Below are 21,534 nucleotides of genomic sequence, written 5' to 3'. Positions count from 1 at the left end.
TGGAGTCACTCAAGACATCCTTGATTAAGGCAGCCGCCGATATTGACATGGACCTCGTTCGTGCTGCGATAGACGACTGGCCGCGCAGATTGAAGGCCTGTATTCAAAATCACGGAGGTCATTTTGAATAAACTTTAGTGTCATAAGAATCTATGTTTTGTTAAGTTCATTTTGGTATATGAATGGTTACATAATGAATAAACTTGTTTCAATTATTTTACATTAAACATGTGACAGAATTTATGACCTGACTAGGTATAAATAAAATACAGGCTCGTATATTGAATATTTGCGTTTATTCTTATTTTATTAATTTAATGTAATTTAAATTAATAAAATAAAAACTTGCCATGCACAGGCCTATATGGCTGAAACGGAAGAGAGAGTTGCCAAGCGCCAAACTTAAAATTAGCAACTTTGAACTTAGGTGCTACCATTACAATATTACAAAATAATTCTAATGTTCATATTCTGATTACAGAGTTTAAAAAAATGTCAAATAGAAAAGTTGTGGAGAATTTAATTCTCTACAATATTAACAATAAATACAAACAGCGTAAAACCCATAGAAAACGATATATTTGCAAAAAATGTGAAAAAAATCGACTTTGTACCCTTGATCCCTGATTTTAAAACTTGCGGCTATCCAATTATATGTGAATTTGTAGAATAGTTTTAGGATGCCAAAATACAGGTTTTCATGTGGTAATATACTGGGTAGGTCGATTTTCCGAGATCAACCCCTTTTAATGACTGGACTATACAAGCCTCTTAAACACAGCTATTCATAGGAAATAGGATGTATCTGGACTGGTCTCTGGTAAATTTGCGACATCCTGAGGTACTATTTATTGATCAGAGCGTGTTATTGTAGCGTGGTATTTGATACGTTCACAGCGGACATTTTGTTATATGTATTATTACACCCTAAATATATTTTGATCTCTTTCCTACACTAAATTGAAGTTAATGCGTACGATAAAGAAGTCTAGGTATGTCTTAGACTACTGTAAGGAAAATAGCGAGGCGTTTTAGACCTTATTTCAGTAAACTAGTATTTTCTTAATGGTTGTTTGGTATTTGTCGAAATGCATACAATTGTGGGGAATAAAGTACTTTAGGCCATATCTTTTTGGTAAAAAAATCACAATTATAACTGACCATAAACCGTTATGTAATATATTTGTTTGGAATAAAAATCCGTCAAGTAGATTGCTAAAACATAGATTAACATTAGAACAATACAATTTTAATATCACTTAAATTAAAGGAAAAGATAACTGCGTATCGGATGCATTGTCTAGGTTACCAACAAACTCGGACGAATTAAAATGTATTAACTCAGTATTGTTAACAGTAATTACTAGAGCGCAAAAGAAAAAAATAAGCGACGTGGAGGATGATACAGAAACTCATATCAATATCAATGACACGGGCAATCGGACTGATCACCCGAAAGTTGTGGAATTGTTGCGGATACTTTCCCAGTTCTTTAGAAAAATCAATTGAAGTTCCAGTAAATTTGTAATATTTTACATAATTCTAATAAAATAATTTTTGGTTTAGGTAACATTATTTATCTCCCACTCCAAAAAATTTAGCTTAGGCTGTATGAGAAATATTTCTTTTACTACTCTTAGTGGACAATAATAAAAAAAAAAAATGTCATTTGAAAATCAGCTGGTTATCAATAATATAAGTTCAGGATATTATTTGTTATATGGTTATAGTCGAAATACAAATTATCAAAATCGATAAAACTCATAATTCTGAATGTCTGTACACATTTCATGAAAATAAAATTTTGAAATGGCTATATTTCGTGGTTGGCGTTACACAGCTTTTATCGGCGGTTTTATTGGTTTATTAGGATTAACTCTTTATCCGATAGCAATAAGTCCGATGATCGATGTCTCTGAATACAGTAAGATAATAAATTACTGGTATTACGATTTCTTCATTTTTCACTACTTTGTTTCTTAACTTGGCTGTTGTTCAATTTAATTTCAGAACAGATTCAAAAAGAAGCTAGAAAAAACATACGACAAGAAGACATCCAACCTGGAAGTAAGTTTAAAAGCTATTGCCATGGAAACTTTAGTAATAGAGTTGAAATATAATTAGAAACTTTGTATTTATTGTATAGATGGATGAATGAGCTCACGACCCAACTGGTGGTGAGTGCTTACCGGAACCCTCAGATAACACATGGACGTTGTAATTAACTGTGGGACTTAGTTGTTTATCTCAATTGTATAGTAATTAAAGTGGTAACTAACTTTATAAAAAAGAATAAGCTTATAGTGATTTTTAAGCATATATTGTGCATGTGAGCTCCAATCACATATATAAACAACTAAACCAGTAACTGCAAAGTTGTGAATGATAAACTTAGTGGTATAGTTAGTTATATTTGACATGGTTGACAGAGGTGGGTAGCAGCGTTTATGTTGTAGATGTCTATTGGCTCCGGTAACCAATTAACACCAGGTGGGCTGTGAGCTCATCCAATCTAAAAAAGAAAACAGAAGATGAAAAACATTGAAAATGTACTCTGTCTTTACAGATATGAAAGTATGGTCCGATCCATTCGAACGAAAGAAACCGGAGCATGATTGATACAAATTCACCTTAGGTAGTTGTCAGATTGACTTTATTAATTAGTATTGTAAATAAAAAGCTTTCAAACAATAAAATTGAGTTAATATATCTTTTAAGATTTTTCATTATTATTTTTGTACTTTCGATTCTTGTAGTATGTTGTAGATTCTGCTTCTTCGGCAGATGATATCTAGATCCCATAGATCTTAATTGTATTGTACAATGGATCTCATCTATCTGTCTAGATTGAGGAAGAATCTATCTAGATGTTAATCATCCGATTTGGTGTATATTTAGAAAAGTAATAAAACATAACACAGTGTATAGATATTTAATTTCGAAATTGCAAATAGCGCGATATATTCGCCGAATTTCAAATACTTTAAAGCCTTATAAAACAGTGGAGCACTTTTATATAAAAATATTTAATTTTGTCATATCCGTCGAGATATTTACATGTGATTTTTTCCATAAACTATACTGTAAGCGAATATCGTACACGAATAGTTCAATATCGCCGTAAGTAAATATTGTGGAAATATAAGCAAGCTGCCTCATATTAATTTGGTCTATGGATGCATCGTTACTTACATTCTAGTTGTACCTTTTGAAACCATGTCGAGTGGTGAAAGGATATTTAATTTAAGCAACATTAATACATTAAAATGCTTAATACGCAACGCTTTTCTTTGTAATTAAAGGCCCGTTTTATTTGTTATTAGTATCAACAATTTGATGTTTTTAATTGGACATCAATTATGTTTACCCCATTCAAATATATAAAGAAGTTTTCTTGTTATGATATTTTTTCCAAAATTGAAATTTTAAAAGGTTCTTCTGTGGAGTTGTATATTTTTGCAACTCCACACTCGTTACCTATCAAACCTCGTTATAGTTAAATTTGTTTTAGTCTAAACCGTTACATAAATTTTGAATTTTGAACAGTTTAATAATAAACAGCTATTACATATATACATACTTTGTACTATTTTTGTATTCTAATTTCGAGCTCAATTTCAAGTTCAATTCCAAGTTTTTTTGTTACCTTTTTCCAATGTAAAATCGACCAAGTTAATATGAGGCATAAGCGAGCCGTAATAAGTACTACAAGAACTAGGCAGTGTTAACGCATTATGTACAACTAATGAGATGATCTTATTTAATTTTTCTAAATATATATTGTATTAGAAGTCTTTGTAAAATTTGGAATTGGATGCTATCAAACATTATTAAGATAATTTCTACATTTTTTTCTTTCACTCTGATTAGTTGGAAATATTCGAAGGTTCGATGTAAAAATTGACATTTTATTTAATGATAAGAAGATAAAGTGTAGGTAGTTTAAAATTTACTAATCTACACCATCTGATAATTAAAATGTGCTTAAAGAAAGGACATTTTTCTATTACATTATTCTATGCTATGTAAAATTGAGTGCCAGTTCAGTGTATCTAGTATTTAATTTATTTAAATTTGTTTATTGAAAACCATTTACTATTATTATTATTATTATTGAGCGTTTTCAAAGGTACTTATTGATTTATTGATCACATCTACATTTTTCAAAACAAATTATATTATTAATTTTACAAATTCTTATTCTTTTTTGGCCGAAATTTATAAATGGAGGACACCTTTAGACAGTTGAAATATATACTCATATTGTAAGTACCTTCGGAAATCAGTATTAAAAAAAAACTATCTGAAATATACATTTTAAAATGTTCTAAATATATATTATTATATATTCTATGTAAACGAGGTGAAGAGTATAAATTACAATATTTTTTCTAATGGAAATATATTAAACAAACTAGAAAGACAATATATATTTTTGAATAAATAAATAAAAAAGTAAAAAAGGGAATGAAATATACAATACAAATAGCAATTTAGGTTTACGGTTCATATTTTAATAAAAACTACACAAATTCCTTTCCTTTAATCGTGTAATTTACTAAACGTAATACAACACAAGAAAAAATAAACATTCATGCATTTTTTTTTTGATACAATAATGATAATATTTTCTGAGCTGATTCATACAACAGGTCTGCTCTGGTCGGAGGTCGCGGCTATACTAAGCTCCACCACTCAAACTTAACCCAGCCTCAATACATTCAATACAAATATTAATAATTTACTTCTATTTTAACATGATATATTATAATGTTAAATAATATTTCTTTAGTACATAATATATGAAGACATCACAACAAATTGTGTTTGGTTGATATCACCTGATTGACTTTGGACGTAAATAAAGTTTTTTTTTTACCTTCTTACTAGTTCTATAACGCTGTTCGTAATTTAATATCGTGGAATTTGTTACTTAAACTTTTTTTTAAGTAAATTTGTCATGTTATATGCGTTTACGAGCATCGATCAATAAAACTATAAGTTAATAAAACTAAAAAAAATACAATTTCTAAAAAAAATACATACGTAAAAATGCAATTGGTGCCCTGTCTTTTGCATTTAAAAATTCACATTTATTTTAATAGAAATTCTACGCATGCAAACCTTATTATAATAGCACATTTAAGTATTGTTTTATTTCAAAGAGCCTTTAGATTGTGACTACGCTATAATATTACTGCTATTCGTCTAACATGATTATAAAATGACTCGCATAATCTTGCTTGCTCATTCAACGAAACAACTTCTGTTTCAGTTGTAAAAATAACTATCCATGCAACTTTGATCCGAACTGCGAGGTTATTCTAACTTAATATGACTTATTGATATACCTAGCTCACTCACACTACAAAATTTGCGCGCGAAAAATCATAAAAAAGTATTTTATAAAAATTTCGAAATCAAGGGGATATTGTTTTATCAATCCCCCGCCATTTTCAATTTTAGCATTTCCTTTAGAGGTTACGTTACCACTAGAGATTTACGCGCGACAAAATATTACGAAAATTTCGAAATTACATACACACGTCAATATAATTTTTTTGTTAATCCGCGCTAAAACCTTTTCAATTTTAGAATTTTCATAAAAACTTATTTATCACTAGAACTTGACGCGCGAAAACATTACAAAAATTGCGAAATACGTCAAAAATGGATTTTTTTTCTTCATTCATATCACGCCATTGTTTTCAATTTTAGAATTTCCATAAAAACTAACATACCGTTCGCGACATTTACGCACGAAAAAAATATGAAAAATTATTACGAAAATTTCGAAATCACGTAAAAAAAGTTTTTGATTTATTTTATCAAACCGCATTAACGACTTCAATTTTAGAATTTCCTTACAAACTAACATATTTTAAATCATTCGCGACATTGACGAACGAAAAATTCTGAAAAAATATAACGAAAATTTCGAATTCACGTCAAAAATTGCTTTTTTTTTTTCTTTCAAACCGCGCCAACGAGTTTTCTTCAATTTTAGAATTTCCTTAAAACCTAATTTACACAAGTATTATCACTCTTTATTATTTTAACATGCGTTACTATTCGACACTTACTTAGTCAAATTTAACGTTTGCAATTTGTAAAAGACGTTTGCATGTTTATTTATTTATTACGATCACATTTCATACGATTGTTTTTTTTTTGTGTTTTTGTATATTTCTTTTTTAATTCACTTGTAACACTATTAAAGTTCGAATAAAGTGAATTTTATTGTGCAGCAGTCATCATTGTAGGAATTCGTCGTCGTCTCCAACCTGAAATATGTTCAATTACTCACAATAAAACTAAAATTAAGTAAAACTAGTAAAAATTAGTTCAAGTACAAACGAAATCTGGTCAGACTATGTCATTTACGCTTGAAATCGGTTATGTTGTTTATTGCAGACGGGGCACGATTTTGCTGATGTCCACAGGCGACGGTTAACATTAACCAAATATCGAGCCGTAAGATGATCTGTCACGGTCGGCAGATTAGAAAAAAATCGCTTCCATTCACAATCACGCAAATATCAATCAGTAAATATGGACGAGCTCACAGCCCACCTGGTGTTAGTGGTTACTGGAGCCCATAGACATCTACAATGAAAATGCACCACCCACCTTGAGATATAAGTGCTATGGTCTCAAGTATAAGTTACAACGGCTGCCCCACCCTTCAAACTGAAACGCATTACTGAATCAAGGCAGGAATAGGCAGGGTGGTGGTACCTACCCGTGCGGACTCACAAGAGGTCCTATCACCAGTAATTACGCAAATTATAATTTTACGGGTTCTATTTTTATAACACGATGTTATTCCTTCACCGTTGAAGTCAATCGTGAACATTTGTTAAGTACGTATTTCATTAGAAAAATTGGTACCCGCCTGCGGGAATCGAACACCGGTGCATCGCTACATACGAATGCACCGGACGTCTTATCCTTTAGGCTACGACGACTTCGATATATTTCGATTAGAAAAAAAAGTTAATGCAATTGACGATGATTACCTGCAAGAAATATTCAAAGTCGGACCGATGACAGTTTCCTTCCGCAGCAAACGTGAACTTGTGGAAGGTGCCGTCTTCGCATATCACTACTGAAACAAAATAAAACTAGAGACGTCAAGCAGACAAAATGCCGCTTCCATACATTCCTAGATCTGTGTGTGCTTAGTGCGAGTTTTTTTAACGTTCTCGATAGCGTAAAAGTTAATCTAACTTGTAGCGCCTCTAGCGGCAAACGTAAGCAAACGTTCCAAATCCATACTAATTTAAGTTAACTTTTACGCTATCGAGAAAGTTAAAAAACTCGCACTAAGCGCTTTGTAAGACAAAGTTATCCGAACTATAACAGTTTTTTTAACACTGAACTGCGGTGTGGTGAAAAAGGTGAACGAGCTCACGGCCAACCTGGTCATAAGTGGTCACCAGTGCCCATGGACATCTACAACGTAAATGCCGCCGCCCACCTTGAAATATGAGTTCTAAGGTCTCAGTTTTAGCAGTATAACAGCTGCCCCGCCCTTGAAACCGAAACGCGTTACTGCTTCACGGCAGAAATAGGCAGGGCAGTGGTATGTGGTAGTAATCATCACATAACACAAGATATTTGATTGTATATACAAGTCCCGAACAACAACATTCGGGTCGTCGAGTCTACTGAGCAACATCACCGGCTCGTTGGAAGATCTTTCCTTCGTCGTTAAACCCCCAAAGGTGGTTGTACCCGGGCGAACTCACAAGACATTCACCAGTAACAATAGTGATGCGATAGTGTGATGCCGGAGTGCGGTACGGTAATGTAATGCGGTAGTGTGACGCGAGAGTGCGGTTCGGTAGTGTAATGCGGTAGTGCGGTACGGTAGTGTAATGCGGTAGTGTGGTACGGTAGTGTAATGCGGTAGTGCCGTGCAGTAGTGTGATGCGGTACTGACCGACAGCGCTGTTGTCGTCGGTGAGGGCGCAGAGGGCGCGCGTGTCGGGCGGCGCCCGCGCGGCGGCCACGTGCGTCCCGCGCGCCCACACGTGCACCGTGCCCTTGTCCGACACACACACCGCGCGCCCGCCCTGAGCGCTCAGACTTATACTGGAACAATAATCAACGAGGTAGGCAGTCGCTTGGCTTTAACCTTGCCGCTGTCCATCGGCGACCGGTTAAGTACTGATGATCCGTAAGCCGATCAGCCGGCGGTGGCAATGAACAGATAAAACCAGTTCTATACAGGGTGTACTTTACGAGTACCCCCAATTTGTAGCTTCCACGACTAGCTTACGATATTAAAAGGAACTGATTGTTAGTCAAAAGATGCAATAGTGTTAAAGTCAAAGACAAATGAATAATCTTTCGTGTCACCGGATTAAGACAAAACACTGTCTTCAGAAATTAACACATGCACACATGAGAAAAAAATCGGAACTTGATCACAATATGAGTAGGTAGGTTTTCCATTATCCATGATTCAGCATAGAAATTGTGAAAATTCTGGCACCTTAGTAAGAAGATCGAAGAGAGAAATCGACATAATTACTTCAGTGCGCCGCGTAGGGCACCGGTGACCTACACAGCAGTCAACGTGTTAAATGAAATTCTTAAGCCACAACTACCATTGACTAGACCGTCCTCTGCTACGTACTAATGATTCGATTACAAAGGACTCACCAGTAGACGTCAGCGTAGTCGGAGCCCCGCCTGAGCTCGTGCAGTAGCTGCCTGGAGACGGCGTCCCAGAGGCGGACCAGGGTGCCGCGCGCGGACGCCGTGGCGAGCCGGGTGCCACTGCCGCTGACGCACACGCACACCAGCGCCGAGCGGTGGCAGCGCACCACGCTGGGCGCGCTGGAGCCGCCGTCGCGGTGCACGCTCGACACGTCCTACCGTACCGCACACAGCTCTTAGCACGTTGAACGACCACCGATGGGCCTAGCTACCGTTCGGGCCAAGCCCAATTTTGACTGGTGGTAGGATCTCTTGTGAGTCCGCGCGGGTAGGTACCACCCTACCTATTTCGGCCGTGAAGCAGTAATGCGTTTCGGTTTGAAGGGTGGGGCAGCCGTTGTAAATGTCTATGGGCTCCAGTAACCACTTAACACCAGCTCGTCTCCTCATCTCAGCAATAAAAAAAAACCCAGGAAATCCGTAATTTTTCCTCCTACTCTACTGAGCGACGCCAAGTTTTTCTGGGACGGCCTCTCTTCCGCTCTTCTTAAATCTATGTAGATCTATGGGCTTTGGTGATCACTCGACACCAGGTGAGCCGTGAGGTCGTTCAGAGAAGTCAAAACCAAAACAAAAAAAACGCCAATTCATTCACGCTCATTTACATACACTTTTAATATATGTTAATGTGTGTGTGGGCGTATACATACATAATATACATATTTCAATAGATAGACACACCGCGTTTAATTTATTTCACAGTGACTCTTGTCCAACTGATGATTGTCTGGAAGAGATCGGTCTTACCGATAAGATCGCCTATTGACCCTTTTTGTTTTGAATGTTTTGCATATTTTTTTTTGTTTACGACTAGCTGACCCGGCAGACTTCACAGTGCCTCAATCGATAAACAAAAGACCTACACTTTTGTATAAAATAAACTTAAAACAAACAAAAGGAACCCGTCCGACGGGGGACACATCAAAGGAAAAACAAAATTGTTATTTTTATTTAATTCCGAGCATTTTCATATTTATCTACCTTATAAACCTTCTCTGGACTTCCACAAATAATTCAAGACCAAAATTAGCCAAATCGGTCCAGCCGTTCTAGAGTTTTAGCGAGACTAACGAACAGCAATTCATTTTCATATATTATCACTACATAGTATAAAACAAAGTCGCTTTCTCTGTCCTGTCCCTACATTCCTACGTATGCTTAAATCTTTAAAACTACGCAACGGATTTTAATGCGGTTTTTTTTAATAGATAGAGTGATTGAAGAGGAAGGTTTATATGTACAAAAAAATCCATTAAATAGTGGAGAAATCAATAATAAATTAAAGTTTCTGGAGCGAAGCGAGGGCGGGTCGCTAGTATATAGATAAAGCATACTCTGTCACTCTCTCTCCCTCTCTCTCTCTCTCTCTCAGTGGCAAGCTAATTCGTTTAGGACATACGAGCAACTGCAGGGATCCGGTGCGGTGCGCGGGCGCGGCCAGTATCTGCGTCGCGTTGGGTTCCGTGGCGATGGCGCACAGCGGCCTCGCGGAGGACGGCGTCCGCAGCAACGCGACCCGCTGGAACGTCGGCAACGCCAACACCTGTACGCTGGACGTCAGGACAACGGCCACCCTGAAACGCACAGCTCTACTGTGACTATCTTTTTGAAGTGAAACTTCTTTAGAATCGTTGTGATTTCAAACTCGATAAAACGAAAAAATAAGTCCATAGAGACACAAACACATAAACGTATAGGATTCAGCCGGCGAGAGAATGAGATAGAACACATTAGACGTTCTCGGTCTCCTCTTTGTGCGACTCTTCGTAGCATCCCCCCTATCGTCTACTAAACATTTTCCATATGTATGCTCCTGTGTAGTGGGATAGTCAGTATATCTACATCTATCTATCTTATTTATAAGTTTCACTTTTACCGTGTGTGACTTGCACACACACACACTTTTTTATTGTTATTTATTTTTGGAACGAAGTTCCTTGTCGCGCGTTGTGAAAGGGGACTAGACGGAAAAAATTCTTACGAAAAGTTGTCACGACACTTTTTAGATCCGTCATTTTGACCAATCAACGTGTAGACGCTTATCGCGTGACATTGCTCGTATCCGATTGGTCCGCGTAATGAGTACAGTTTCTCGAGATAGCGTTTCAACAATAGTAATTTAGTTCATAGTATTGTTTTTTTCTTCTTCATAATGCCGTAATTTATTATTATAACTTAAAAAAAATTACAATTCCTTCACTAATTAATCGAAAGGAATTTCGTTCAATCCGGGTGTCCCTTGACACCTCTGAAGTTTTTTTATAATTTTTATTCTTATTGCAATCAACGAAGAACAAATTCAGTTCTGCGTTATTTTATTGCCTAGATGGGTTAATGTTACTATTGTTGATCGAAGAATAAATGTAAAATAAATTACTTGGGAGTCGTATAAAATTCACTGAAATATTTGTTTTGAATATTAAGCTAAATATAATTAATTGTTTCGTGGTAAATCCATTGTTTGTATAAAATAAGTTGTAGTTGCTACAACCATCACAACAATTTAAGCTGGCGAACTGTGTAAAAAATAAAAAACTTAACTTTTTGTAATATTCATGCTATAATTGCTTGGATGGGTGGGTGGACGAGCTTACAGCCCATCTGGAGTTAAGTGGTTACCGGAGCCCATAGACATCTACAACGTAAGTGCCGCCACCGACTTTAAGATTCTAAGGTTTCAGAATAGTTACAACGGTTGCCCCACCCTTCAAACCGAAACGCATTACTGCTTCACGGCAAAAATAGGCAGGCCTACCACTAGTAATTACGTATTATAATTTTGCGGGTTTGATTTTTATTACACGATGTTATTCCTTCACCGTGGGAGTCAATCGTGAGCATTTGTTAAGTAGGTACCTAATTATTTCATTAGAAAAATTGGTGGCAGGCGGGTGCCTGCGGGATTCGAACACCGTTGCATCGCTACATACAAATACACCGGGCGTCTTATCCTTTAGACCACGACGACGACAAAATAGTGATCAAGTTTTAAGAACCAAGGACCACGTGCGTGCACAGAATTCTAGGACGTATTGCCTGGTCGGAGACCGATTAGAACGATCGAATCAAACGCTTAGATTAAAACATCTGTAACTTACCATGCCTCAAGTACTGAACTATGTGGAAACATAGATCCAGAAATAATTTTGCAGGCTTTTTTCCCCAATTCTTGTTTTATCCCTTACCCTAACTACATAGTTCTTTTATAAGGCAGTAATTCCCGCACGGGAAAATGCCGCTCTTTTTTTTTTTTTTTTTTTTTTTATTGCTTAGATGGGTGGACGAGCTCACAGCCCACCTGATGTTAAGTGGTTACTGGAGCCCATAGACATCTACAACGTAGACGCGCCACCCACCTTGAGATACAAGTTCTAAAGTCTCAGTATAGTTACAACGGCTACCCCACCCTTCAAACCGAAACGCATTACTGCTTCACGGCAGAAACAAGCAGGGCGGTGGTACCTATCCGCGCGGACTCACAAGAGGTCCTACCACCAGTAATTACGCAAATTATAATTTTGCGGGTTTGATTTTTATTACACGATGTTATTCCTTCACCGTGGAAGTCAATCGTGAACATTTGTTGAGTACATATTTCATTAGAAAAATTGGTACCCGCCTGCGGGATTCGAACACCGGTGCATTGCTTCAACACGAATGCACCGGACGTCTTATCCTTTAGGCCACGACGACTATAAACGCTCTTACCGCGAAGGATATATCTCAGGGTATAAAGTTTGAATGTCATTACATATGAGGCCGTCAGCGCAAAAGTGGCCTAAGATTACCATAGTTAGTATGGAGGCAATCAGGTTTGAATTTTCATGAATTTGAATTTGAGTAAACAAACAAACAATACGCGCAAAAATAATGTTTACAATGCTATCTGTGATCTACGGGTGAAACTATGGATAGGCCGGTTTTGCATCAAAATCTATATATATATATAAATGAATTGCTGTTCGTTAGTCTCGCTAAAACTCCAGATCGGCTGGACCGATTTGGCTAATTTTGGTCTCGAATTATTTGTGGAAGTCTAGAGAAGGTTTAAAAGGTGAATAAATATGAAAATGCTCGTAATTAAATAAAAATAACAATTTTGTTTTTCCTTTGATCTTTTCTACGTCGGACGAATTCTTTTTATTTGTTTTAAGTTTACTTTATACAAAAGTTTAGGTATTTATTTATCGGTTGAGGCACTACGAACTCTGCGGGGTCAGCTAGTTTATTATATTCTAAATAAATACCAATATACATCAAATAAGTTTGAATATAAAAAATTTGTGGCCACTTTTGCGCTGATGTCCTCATATGTGATGTCTACAGACTGGGAGTCGCTTAGGCTGTGACCCGTCTGCTTATCAGCACGATACTAAAACGGCTACGCATTTTTTTAAGCCAGTGCTTTTAGTACAATTTGACTGATAGAGTACGACGTGTATTCAATACAGGGTATTAGGTGAAGGTCGTCGTTATCTAATCGGAAATATCGTATTTAAATATTCATGTAAAAGTCTAGACGTATTGTTTATGGGTTGTCGATTTGTATTTTTTTTTTTTAAAAGAGGATAAATTACATGAAGCCATTCCTAGGTTACCGTCTTACAAAAGAAAAGCGTAATACGTGACATCCTTTTGCCTAAAAAAACATTTTTTTAAGTCGATTTAAAAACCAAACAACTGCAGCGATTTTGATAGATTTTCTACGGGTCCTACACTAAAATACGTATAAGCTTTGATATATGTATTATAATTTCTATTAATACATTAAATGAATCGGAATCTTGAATGTGAGAGGTTATGGTCGAATTTCGACCAAAACTGGACGAATACTAGTTTTTGTAAACGAACATATTTTTTTCTGTTTACTTTAGATGAATATATTGCGAGTTTTAGTTTCATTCAAATTTAAACACCCTGTATTTATTGATTAATTATGCTATTCACTAATCCTATTTGAATTAATAGACTGTATCAGTCAGCTACCGAATTACGCGAACAACAACAACATTGCAACCCAAAAAGGATGACACTGACCGTCTTCCAGTGCCTAGTTAGCGAATTACGGACCGCGAAGGTCAAGTTTTGATTGGCGCTCACAAACCTAATCGCAAGCCGTTTGCTTGTACAATAATTCTGTATCGTGATTATTCATTAGTTATTTCCATTGATGTATTAAAAAAAGATAAATAAATAAAATTAAATTAAATCGATCACATAAAAGTATAATTATGGGTATAGAACACAATTGAACTAACTCTTAAAATACTAACTAAATGTCTTATAATAAAAAAATATACAAATATTCGTCTTCACACCATGTCCTGTCCTGCCGGCTAACTTCGGTCGTAAAATTTGATTGGTTATTTATTGTACACTGCTTAGTATTAACAACTTAAAACAATGCGCGTAAGGTTGAATATGCAAAAGATATGTTTATAGAACTCTAACTACGTAGATATAATTGGTGAGTGTTTGGGGTCAGTTTCGAGTGCTAATTTTGTATGAGACTGTGCATCTTGGGTTTTTATATATCAATGGTTATTTCGTATTATCTACTGCAGCAGACGACGACACCGCTGCTTCTCAATCGCCAAGCGATGGTCAATACAGACCTACAAAATCATGGCGCCATTTTTTTTTCTCTGTATTCTTGTAATGATTTAAGGTGGTTTGGTTTTCTAATAAATTAATAACATTTCGCAACGTACTTATCCTTCCTGGCCCGCAACGCTCGTATCGGCGACTTGAAGACCACCTCAGCCTTGAAGGCACGTTGCTGGTCGTCCAGCAGGAGGAGGCTGTACGGCTTCCGAGCTTTCACCACGAGCAGCCAGTTGGTGCGGAACACCATCTCGCATAGGGACACCTCGCCCAGCTCCTCTTTGCCTGAGGGTAGTTAAGAAATGAGAACTTACTGTACATAAATTCGTCGATGATCTTTGGAAAACGCGTCACCTTTTTTTCCCTACTAAGCTGATAGCCTTAAGAGGCGATTTTAACGTAACCTTACCTAGTAGGTGAGCTCGCAGGGCTCTAATCTGACGACGTTGCTAACACGAACCCTAGCAAGAACCGTGCTTCGAAGAATCTACCACCGGATCGGAAACGCGACCCATTGAGAAGATCCGGCGAGAAACTCAGTGCGCATTTTGTGCGACAACCGTCACTCGTATTTAAAGTAGAAAGTGGGGTTAACTTTGTCATGAATTCTCTTGAATACCGTCGTAAAAAACTGTTGACCTGCGTAACATTAAAACAGCTAACTTTAACTACATTTAGTTAGTTAAATAGTGACGACTTTGCTCCGACATATACTTATAAAAAGTTACTTATGTATTCATCAGTCCACTGGTCTTCATTTATTAACCGACTTCAAAAAAGGAGGAGGTTCTCAATTCGACTGTGTTTGTATGTTTTTTTTTATGTTTGTCACCTCATAGCTTTTGACTGCGTGAATCGATTTTGATGATTCTTTTTTTATTAGAAAGCTGACGCTTTCCTTTTGGTCCAATGTTCAATTTAGTCCAGTTTTGATAATGGTTTCCATGAGATAACCATATAAGTCTTAAATTTGCATTAAGTACGTGCGCGATAAATAGATGTATAACTCAATATCAGGCCAACCGATTTCGATGATTATTGTTTTTAGTGTATATTAATTTGTTTTGGAATATCTTCTTTTTTTTTCTATTTGAAGTCGATTTTTGTTAAAGCATGCCTATTTACAATTATTATTCTACCATAAGTACTACATATACTAAATCGAAATAAATTCTCTCAATGTGATATAAAGACGCTACGCCATTAACAGCGTGAACATATATTTGGCTTTATCGTGTTGATGCATTATTCACACAGACGTCTTCTGTACACAACCAAGATAGGGTAATCGCTATTTAGATTGTGATTTAAACGTAATTAATGGGATTGATGTAAAAAAATTAAAATCCACTTCATCACAGTGGTATTTTATTTTATTTTTTTAGGATTGAAGAACTACTGGTGGTCCGGAGGCCTTTCTAGTTTCACCAGGACAGGTGGGCGAGCAAAGGCTCAGAGCCAGGAGGGGTGGGATTTGCTAACAGCTGCCCGAGCGCCTCCGAAGGAGACCTAACAACTCAAGAGCAGCTGCTTCGCGAATGAAACTACTACCGGATCGGAATCGCGACCCGCTGAGGAGATCCGGCGAGAAACTCAGCGAGCTGATTCATGGGTTGGGTTGCACGTCGAACTCTTTGTTGAGTTCGACGAGTACGGTTACCCGGGTAGTGGTATTTATTACCAACGCGACAAGACGACAACTCACATGTCTGCATTTGTAACGTTGTGACTACTTTAAGTATTCAACGGTATGCAGCGGCTTGGCTCTGTCCCTAGCATTGGTGACGTCCATGGGCGATGGTAACCACTCACCAAGTCAGTGACACCGATAGTTGAGCCGTATGCTAGTCTGCCTAAAAGAGCAAAAAATGGCGAGGTGAAATAAAGTAAGGTATGGTAAGGTAAGGTAAGGTAAGGTACGGTATGGTATGGTAGGTACGGTACGGTATGGTATAATATTTTAATTATTTAAACAGCGACTCTACGGACACCGGCTTTGTTTGAAGCTCAACTAACGAGTGTTCTTTGTTGTGTATTTGAATTAAAACGTCACTATTTTAATTGCGGTCTTAACATATTAAAAGCTATTACGTTTTAGTTTTCAAGTAATTGAACGAGTAACGAAACAAGAAAATACGTTTGAATATTTATACAATAGCGACCTTCCTGAATTCGTACGCACGCTGCATAATAATAAGTCCGATGATTGAATCAGAACAATGTGCGGTTTGACTTTATGTGACGCGTTGATTATATCAAACGTTATATGGTAATTAAATAATAGTTTAAAAAAACTAACAAAATACGCTTTTACAGAAAATCCAACTAAAAAATAGAAAATAAATTTGAATTAAACATAGTGTAAGAAAAAATTATTTTATTGTTAAAAAAAAGCGTGGGTTGCTTTTCAGGATATTATCAAAATAACCCTTCTTCTACTCATATCTGTTCATAAAATATTTATAACTACTGATACCATGCACCCCACGCTTTTTATTCGCGATCGAAAACGCGACCCACTGGGAAGAACCGGCGAGAACCTCAGTGGGCTATGTCTATGCGTTAATCTACTCGGGCTCTTCGTCCCAAGCGACGGGTTCGGCGAGGACGGTAACCGGGAGAAGTGTTTTTTTTTCCTACCTAAGCTGATAGCCTTGAGGCTATATCAGTGTCGCCTTAACTAATAGGTGAGCTCACGGGGCTCAAACTTGATGACGTTGCTAACACGAACCCTAGCAAGAGCCGTGCTTCGCAGAAGAAACCACCGGATCGGGAACGCGACCCACTGAAAAGATCCGGCGAGAAACTCAGTGGGCTGTGTCTAAGGGCTAATTTACGATGACCGGTGCTTGAGGTACCTAGAAGCACCGTTAGTGGATCGGGAGGATCCGATATGACGTGCTTGGGGCGACGTCGACTGCTTTCCATTCTGTCCGCAGGATCGGGAATGTAGTTACCGGCGGCCACGATGAGAGGGTTCTCGTATCGTGCCGCTTTATCGAAGTGGGGAGAAGTGTAAAAAATGAATTCCACTACTAAAAGTGCAACATTAATATCTCCTTCTAAGCTCTCGAACAAAATTCGCATATAACAGAACAACGCTTTTCAATTTTTTAACGAATCCGTGTCTCCGTAATTGGCACTAGGCCCAATTTGGTCTTGGTTAATTTTTTTTAGGTCAAGTCTAACTAAACGCTAAAAATAAGCACGCGAGTGCGTTACAAACGTATGAACAACGGAACAACGTGTGCTATTCGCAATGAATTCGATATAAAAGTTAAAACTTTAACATTTTTAACCCAAGTATTACACACGTCACATATACCATTATTTGAGGGGTGAAGGCTTCTTTTTTTTTTTTGCCCTTGTGGTGAGTGGTTACCGTCGCCCATGGACTTCAGCAATGCCAGGGGCAGAGCCAAGTCGCTGCCTACCGATTTGGCTATTTGATTTAAGCGTGATTTCACTTAATACGCGACGTTTACATATCTTTGTAATTAAAGGCGCATTTTATATGGTATTAGTATCAACTGTCCGATATTTTTAATTGAACTTCAATTAAGTTTACTCCATTTAAATAGCTAATGAAGTTTATATTGTTATGATATTTTTTCCAAATTATAAATTTAAATGGCCCTCCTGTAAAGTTGTAAAAATGTCGCTTAAACCAAATAGCCTTTCTCCCCTCGATATACTTTATAATATTATCTTTTTATTGCTTAGATGGGTGGACGAGCTCACAGCCCATCTGGTGTTAAGCGGTTACTGGAGCCCATAGACGTCTACAGCGTACCCTGCGCCACCCACCTTGATAAAAGTTCTAAGATCTCAGTATAGTTACAACGGCTGCCCCACCCTTCAAACCGAAACGCATTACTGCTTCACGGCAGATATAAGCAGGGTGGTGGTACCTACCCGCGCGGACTCACAAGAGGTCCTACCATCAGTATATAATATGATTTAGGGGTAGGATAATACTTACTGTAATGCGCCTTCTCGACCAGGGGCTCCACATTATAGACACGCAGGCCAGTCTTCAGACAGCATGTGAAACAGCCTGCAAATTACAAATTATAAGTCAACGACCCGAGGACAGATAAACCACAATTGGCCCCAAATTAGAATTGCCTATACTATGGGAAACAGACACTGAAATACGTTTAATTATGTGCTTATAGATGTACTAAGCACTCAGATGAAGGGCTCACTAACCTGTTCGTCACATTTATGGGTGACTTGTGGGAATTGAACCCACAACTGTCAACCCAGCAGTCAGGGGCACTAACTAATAATAAGCACTTAGTGGTTCATATAGTTTTTAAGACTAGTGCAAAAATATATACAATGCAATGGCGTAATCCATTCTTATTGAATATAAGTATTTACGAATACTTATGTATATAAAAAAAACTTTTTATAACACTCTAATCTTATCCAGGCATCCTAAATTAATAGCCAGAATAGGTTTTGCTATACAGAAGATAAAATCAGGATTCTGGTACCAATCTGTATTGGTTCACTCACTACCGCAATACTTAGAACTAAAATACAAGGAGTTGATCTTAAAGAAACTATGTATGTCGTGATCTGTGAAAAAGAAACAAATCAATATCCTAGATGACTCAACTAAGTTGTCTACATCTTATCCGGCAAAACTAGTGTAATTTATATGAGCTGTGTTTATTGATGAAGGTTACAGATTACGCAAACCATCATTAGCGGTTATAGTGTCTGGTCATTATCTGGTAATTAATTTAAGAAATAAATGAAGATAAGGACAATGTCAGAACCTTTCTTGTTTGTACACAAGGTAGCAATTGGAGGTTATTGAATTTATCTTATCGATGCCTCCAATGAACACTACTCTAACTTAAAATTTTGAAATGTTCGTTTTTCACGCAAATTACTTCACTATGTTAAAAGTATTACAATTAATCATTATTGTGGGGTTCGAAGCAAGAGTAAATCAGCTAGTTACACAAAAAAACCATAAATATATCTGCAATAATAAAGATTTTATCAACTTTTTTCGTTTAAACGCTCCTCCTGTAAACCTACGAATTTGGAGTTAGCGTAGTGTCAATTGGAGGCATCGTTATGCTGTAAAAAGAGAATAAGGTGAGGGTTGTAATAATACAAACAAACGAGTTTTGTTGTCAGTAGCAGTTTGAACGAGCAGAATATAATTACTATTCTTGATTGGCTGACAGATTCGTTTTGACTACCAACTTAAAACTATAACTTTCGTGTTGCCTGCCACAGCCCTGCCCTGCCTGGGACATTCAAGGATTTTTCGCAATTAGAGATAAATACATATCTCTAGAAGTCTGTTTCCAATGTTAGAAGCATGAAATTTCATATCCCTGCTTTGGGTTAGGCACCGAGCACATTACATTTACTAAGGTCAGCTTCGAGTGATTTATGAAATTTTAAAATGTTAATTTGACATAACGAGTTTTCAAAACCAATTTGTTTTAATGAAGTCGCTAGTTAATTGATGTATTTTTGCAATCTAATAATTGAAATTAATAGACATTATATAATATATTTTAGTCATTCTAATATTTGAGTCGACTATTATCAAAGCCGGCAATGTGACTTTTGGACAATTATTGGTAAATCAGAAAAACGAATTATTGACTTTGTATTCCATTGGCAGTCACAAAACTCTTCTGAACGACATCTTAGATAAATAACAGGTTAAGTATTAACCTTTATTTAATGCAGGTTTTGAACCGTATTCTTTGAAGGAGACTATTATATTCAAATCAATCTGTATTGACATATCAATAACATTTTTTTGTCCAAATGCACAGATTGCCACCTTTGATAATAGACGACTCATTTATGTGTATCATTGCTTTAAGTAAATAGATGGACACCGAGACAGAGTATAAAATACTAATTTATTACATTATACACACCAACACTAAACAACCATACTAAGTACAACATCAAATTATAATTAATACCATACGAGACACACTCATAGCTAACCTGGTGTGATTGGTAACAAGATACCAGGGAAATGTTACCACTCGAAATATGATGTCAATATCCAATCACATTGAACAACAAGTTTTCCACCCCTCAAAATGCTATAACTACTTTGTGGCAGAAATAAGCAAGATGCTGGTAGTTACTAGATTTAGAATAGAATAATTAAATAATTTAGAAGAAAGAAAAACTATAGTAATTTTCCAGGCATAAACCTATAAAAGTTAATTTACATATTATACTTCTGTTCATTGTTAACTAAAGCCAGATAAAGTACAAACATTTAATTCTCAATAAAAAAAAATTCTTACAAGTACAATGTAATTATTTATCAGTCTTTGTGCGTTTACAGTGTAACAACATTATTTCTTAAAATTTATGTGTATAAAACAAATAGCATGTGCCACATTCGACTTGTTTAATGAAAATTGCGTTTCAAATCGAAAGTGTTGGACGTGGGTCGAGGCCAAACAATCTTACGAGCGGATAATAGTGAAACCACGTAGAATGAAAAGAGCGCGTGGGCACTACTAAAAATATAAACAACACGTGGAAAAAGCGCGGTCCGCATCGCATCGTATCATACCGTGATAACTATACCGCGTACACGGTCATTCAAAAACATTCAACACAAAGCCTTGTCCACGATCACCCCGGATCGAAACCCCACGCGTTCTCCACGCTGACGCACCTGAGAACAAAGACCTAAGGTTGACGAACTAGGAAGTATCGCATACCTTGGTCCTGATTGAAACTCAAGCTCGTTATGCCACTGCTCTTCCGGCGCGCCATGTCTTCGACGCCGTGAAATTATCATAAACATTGATTTGATATTTTGAATATTTTCACTTTGGACATTTTCACTTCAATAATTTAATACGCACATTTATTATTGTTACATGCTCCCTGTGTGTTGTACACAGCTGATTTGATGACGGATGACACAAAAACAACTGTGTTGTCAGCGGCAAGCACCAAACAAGTTCTCTAATGCTGCCAGAATAAGTCAAACGATCCATTTTAGTAGAAATTAAACTTGCTTTTTTGTTTCTTGCTGAGAATGATTTTTTATTAACAAAATTTTGAGTATTTCTTTGATTTTAATCAGTCAACAATGTGATTATTATTATTCTCAATTAATTCTGCTTTTATTTTCGAAGAGATATCTGTACAAAACTAAATGGAACATTTAAAAAAATCAGTTTG

The 21,534-nt window shown here is 36.7% G+C and overlaps 2 protein-coding genes across 3 annotated transcripts; one reads left to right on the top strand and one right to left on the bottom strand.

The window, feature by feature from the left end:
- The first annotated feature begins 1,628 nt into the window (after nt 1-1,628).
- LOC101736915 (small integral membrane protein 20) lies at nt 1,629-2,711 on the top strand. The gene is made up of 3 exons (XM_004922782.3): nt 1,629-1,924; nt 2,011-2,067; nt 2,567-2,711. The coding sequence occupies exons 1-3, from the start codon at nt 1,810-1,812 to the stop codon at nt 2,617-2,619; spliced, it is 225 nt and encodes a 74-aa protein (XP_004922839.1). The 5' UTR covers nt 1,629-1,809; the 3' UTR covers nt 2,620-2,711.
- Nucleotides 2,712-2,918: 207 nt separating this feature from the next.
- Nucleotides 2,919-21,309, bottom strand: LOC101736697 (WD repeat domain phosphoinositide-interacting protein 4). 2 transcript variants are annotated; one of them, XM_038015282.2, is made up of 8 exons: nt 21,066-21,309; nt 18,314-18,388; nt 14,439-14,616; nt 10,127-10,301; nt 8,671-8,882; nt 7,946-8,097; nt 7,020-7,108; nt 2,919-6,284 (listed from the first exon to the last, which is right to left on the bottom strand). In XM_038015282.2, exons 1-8 carry the CDS (start codon nt 21,118-21,120, stop codon nt 6,255-6,257), a joined length of 966 nt encoding a protein of 321 aa, XP_037871210.1. In that variant the 5' UTR covers nt 21,121-21,309; the 3' UTR covers nt 2,919-6,254. The 2 variants fall into 2 exon arrangements, with proteins under 2 accessions (XP_037871210.1, XP_004922838.1); XM_004922781.5 differs by having other exon boundaries at nt 7,020-7,105.
- Between the last annotated feature and the right edge of the window lie 225 nt (nt 21,310-21,534).

The sequence above is a fragment of the Bombyx mori genome, chromosome 14, assembly GCF_030269925.1.
Source record: "Bombyx mori chromosome 14, ASM3026992v2".
NCBI classification, from domain to species: domain Eukaryota; kingdom Metazoa; phylum Arthropoda; class Insecta; order Lepidoptera; family Bombycidae; genus Bombyx; species Bombyx mori.
The sequence above is the reverse complement of the archived record's forward strand: the minus strand, read 5'-3'. Positions and strand labels throughout refer to the sequence as shown.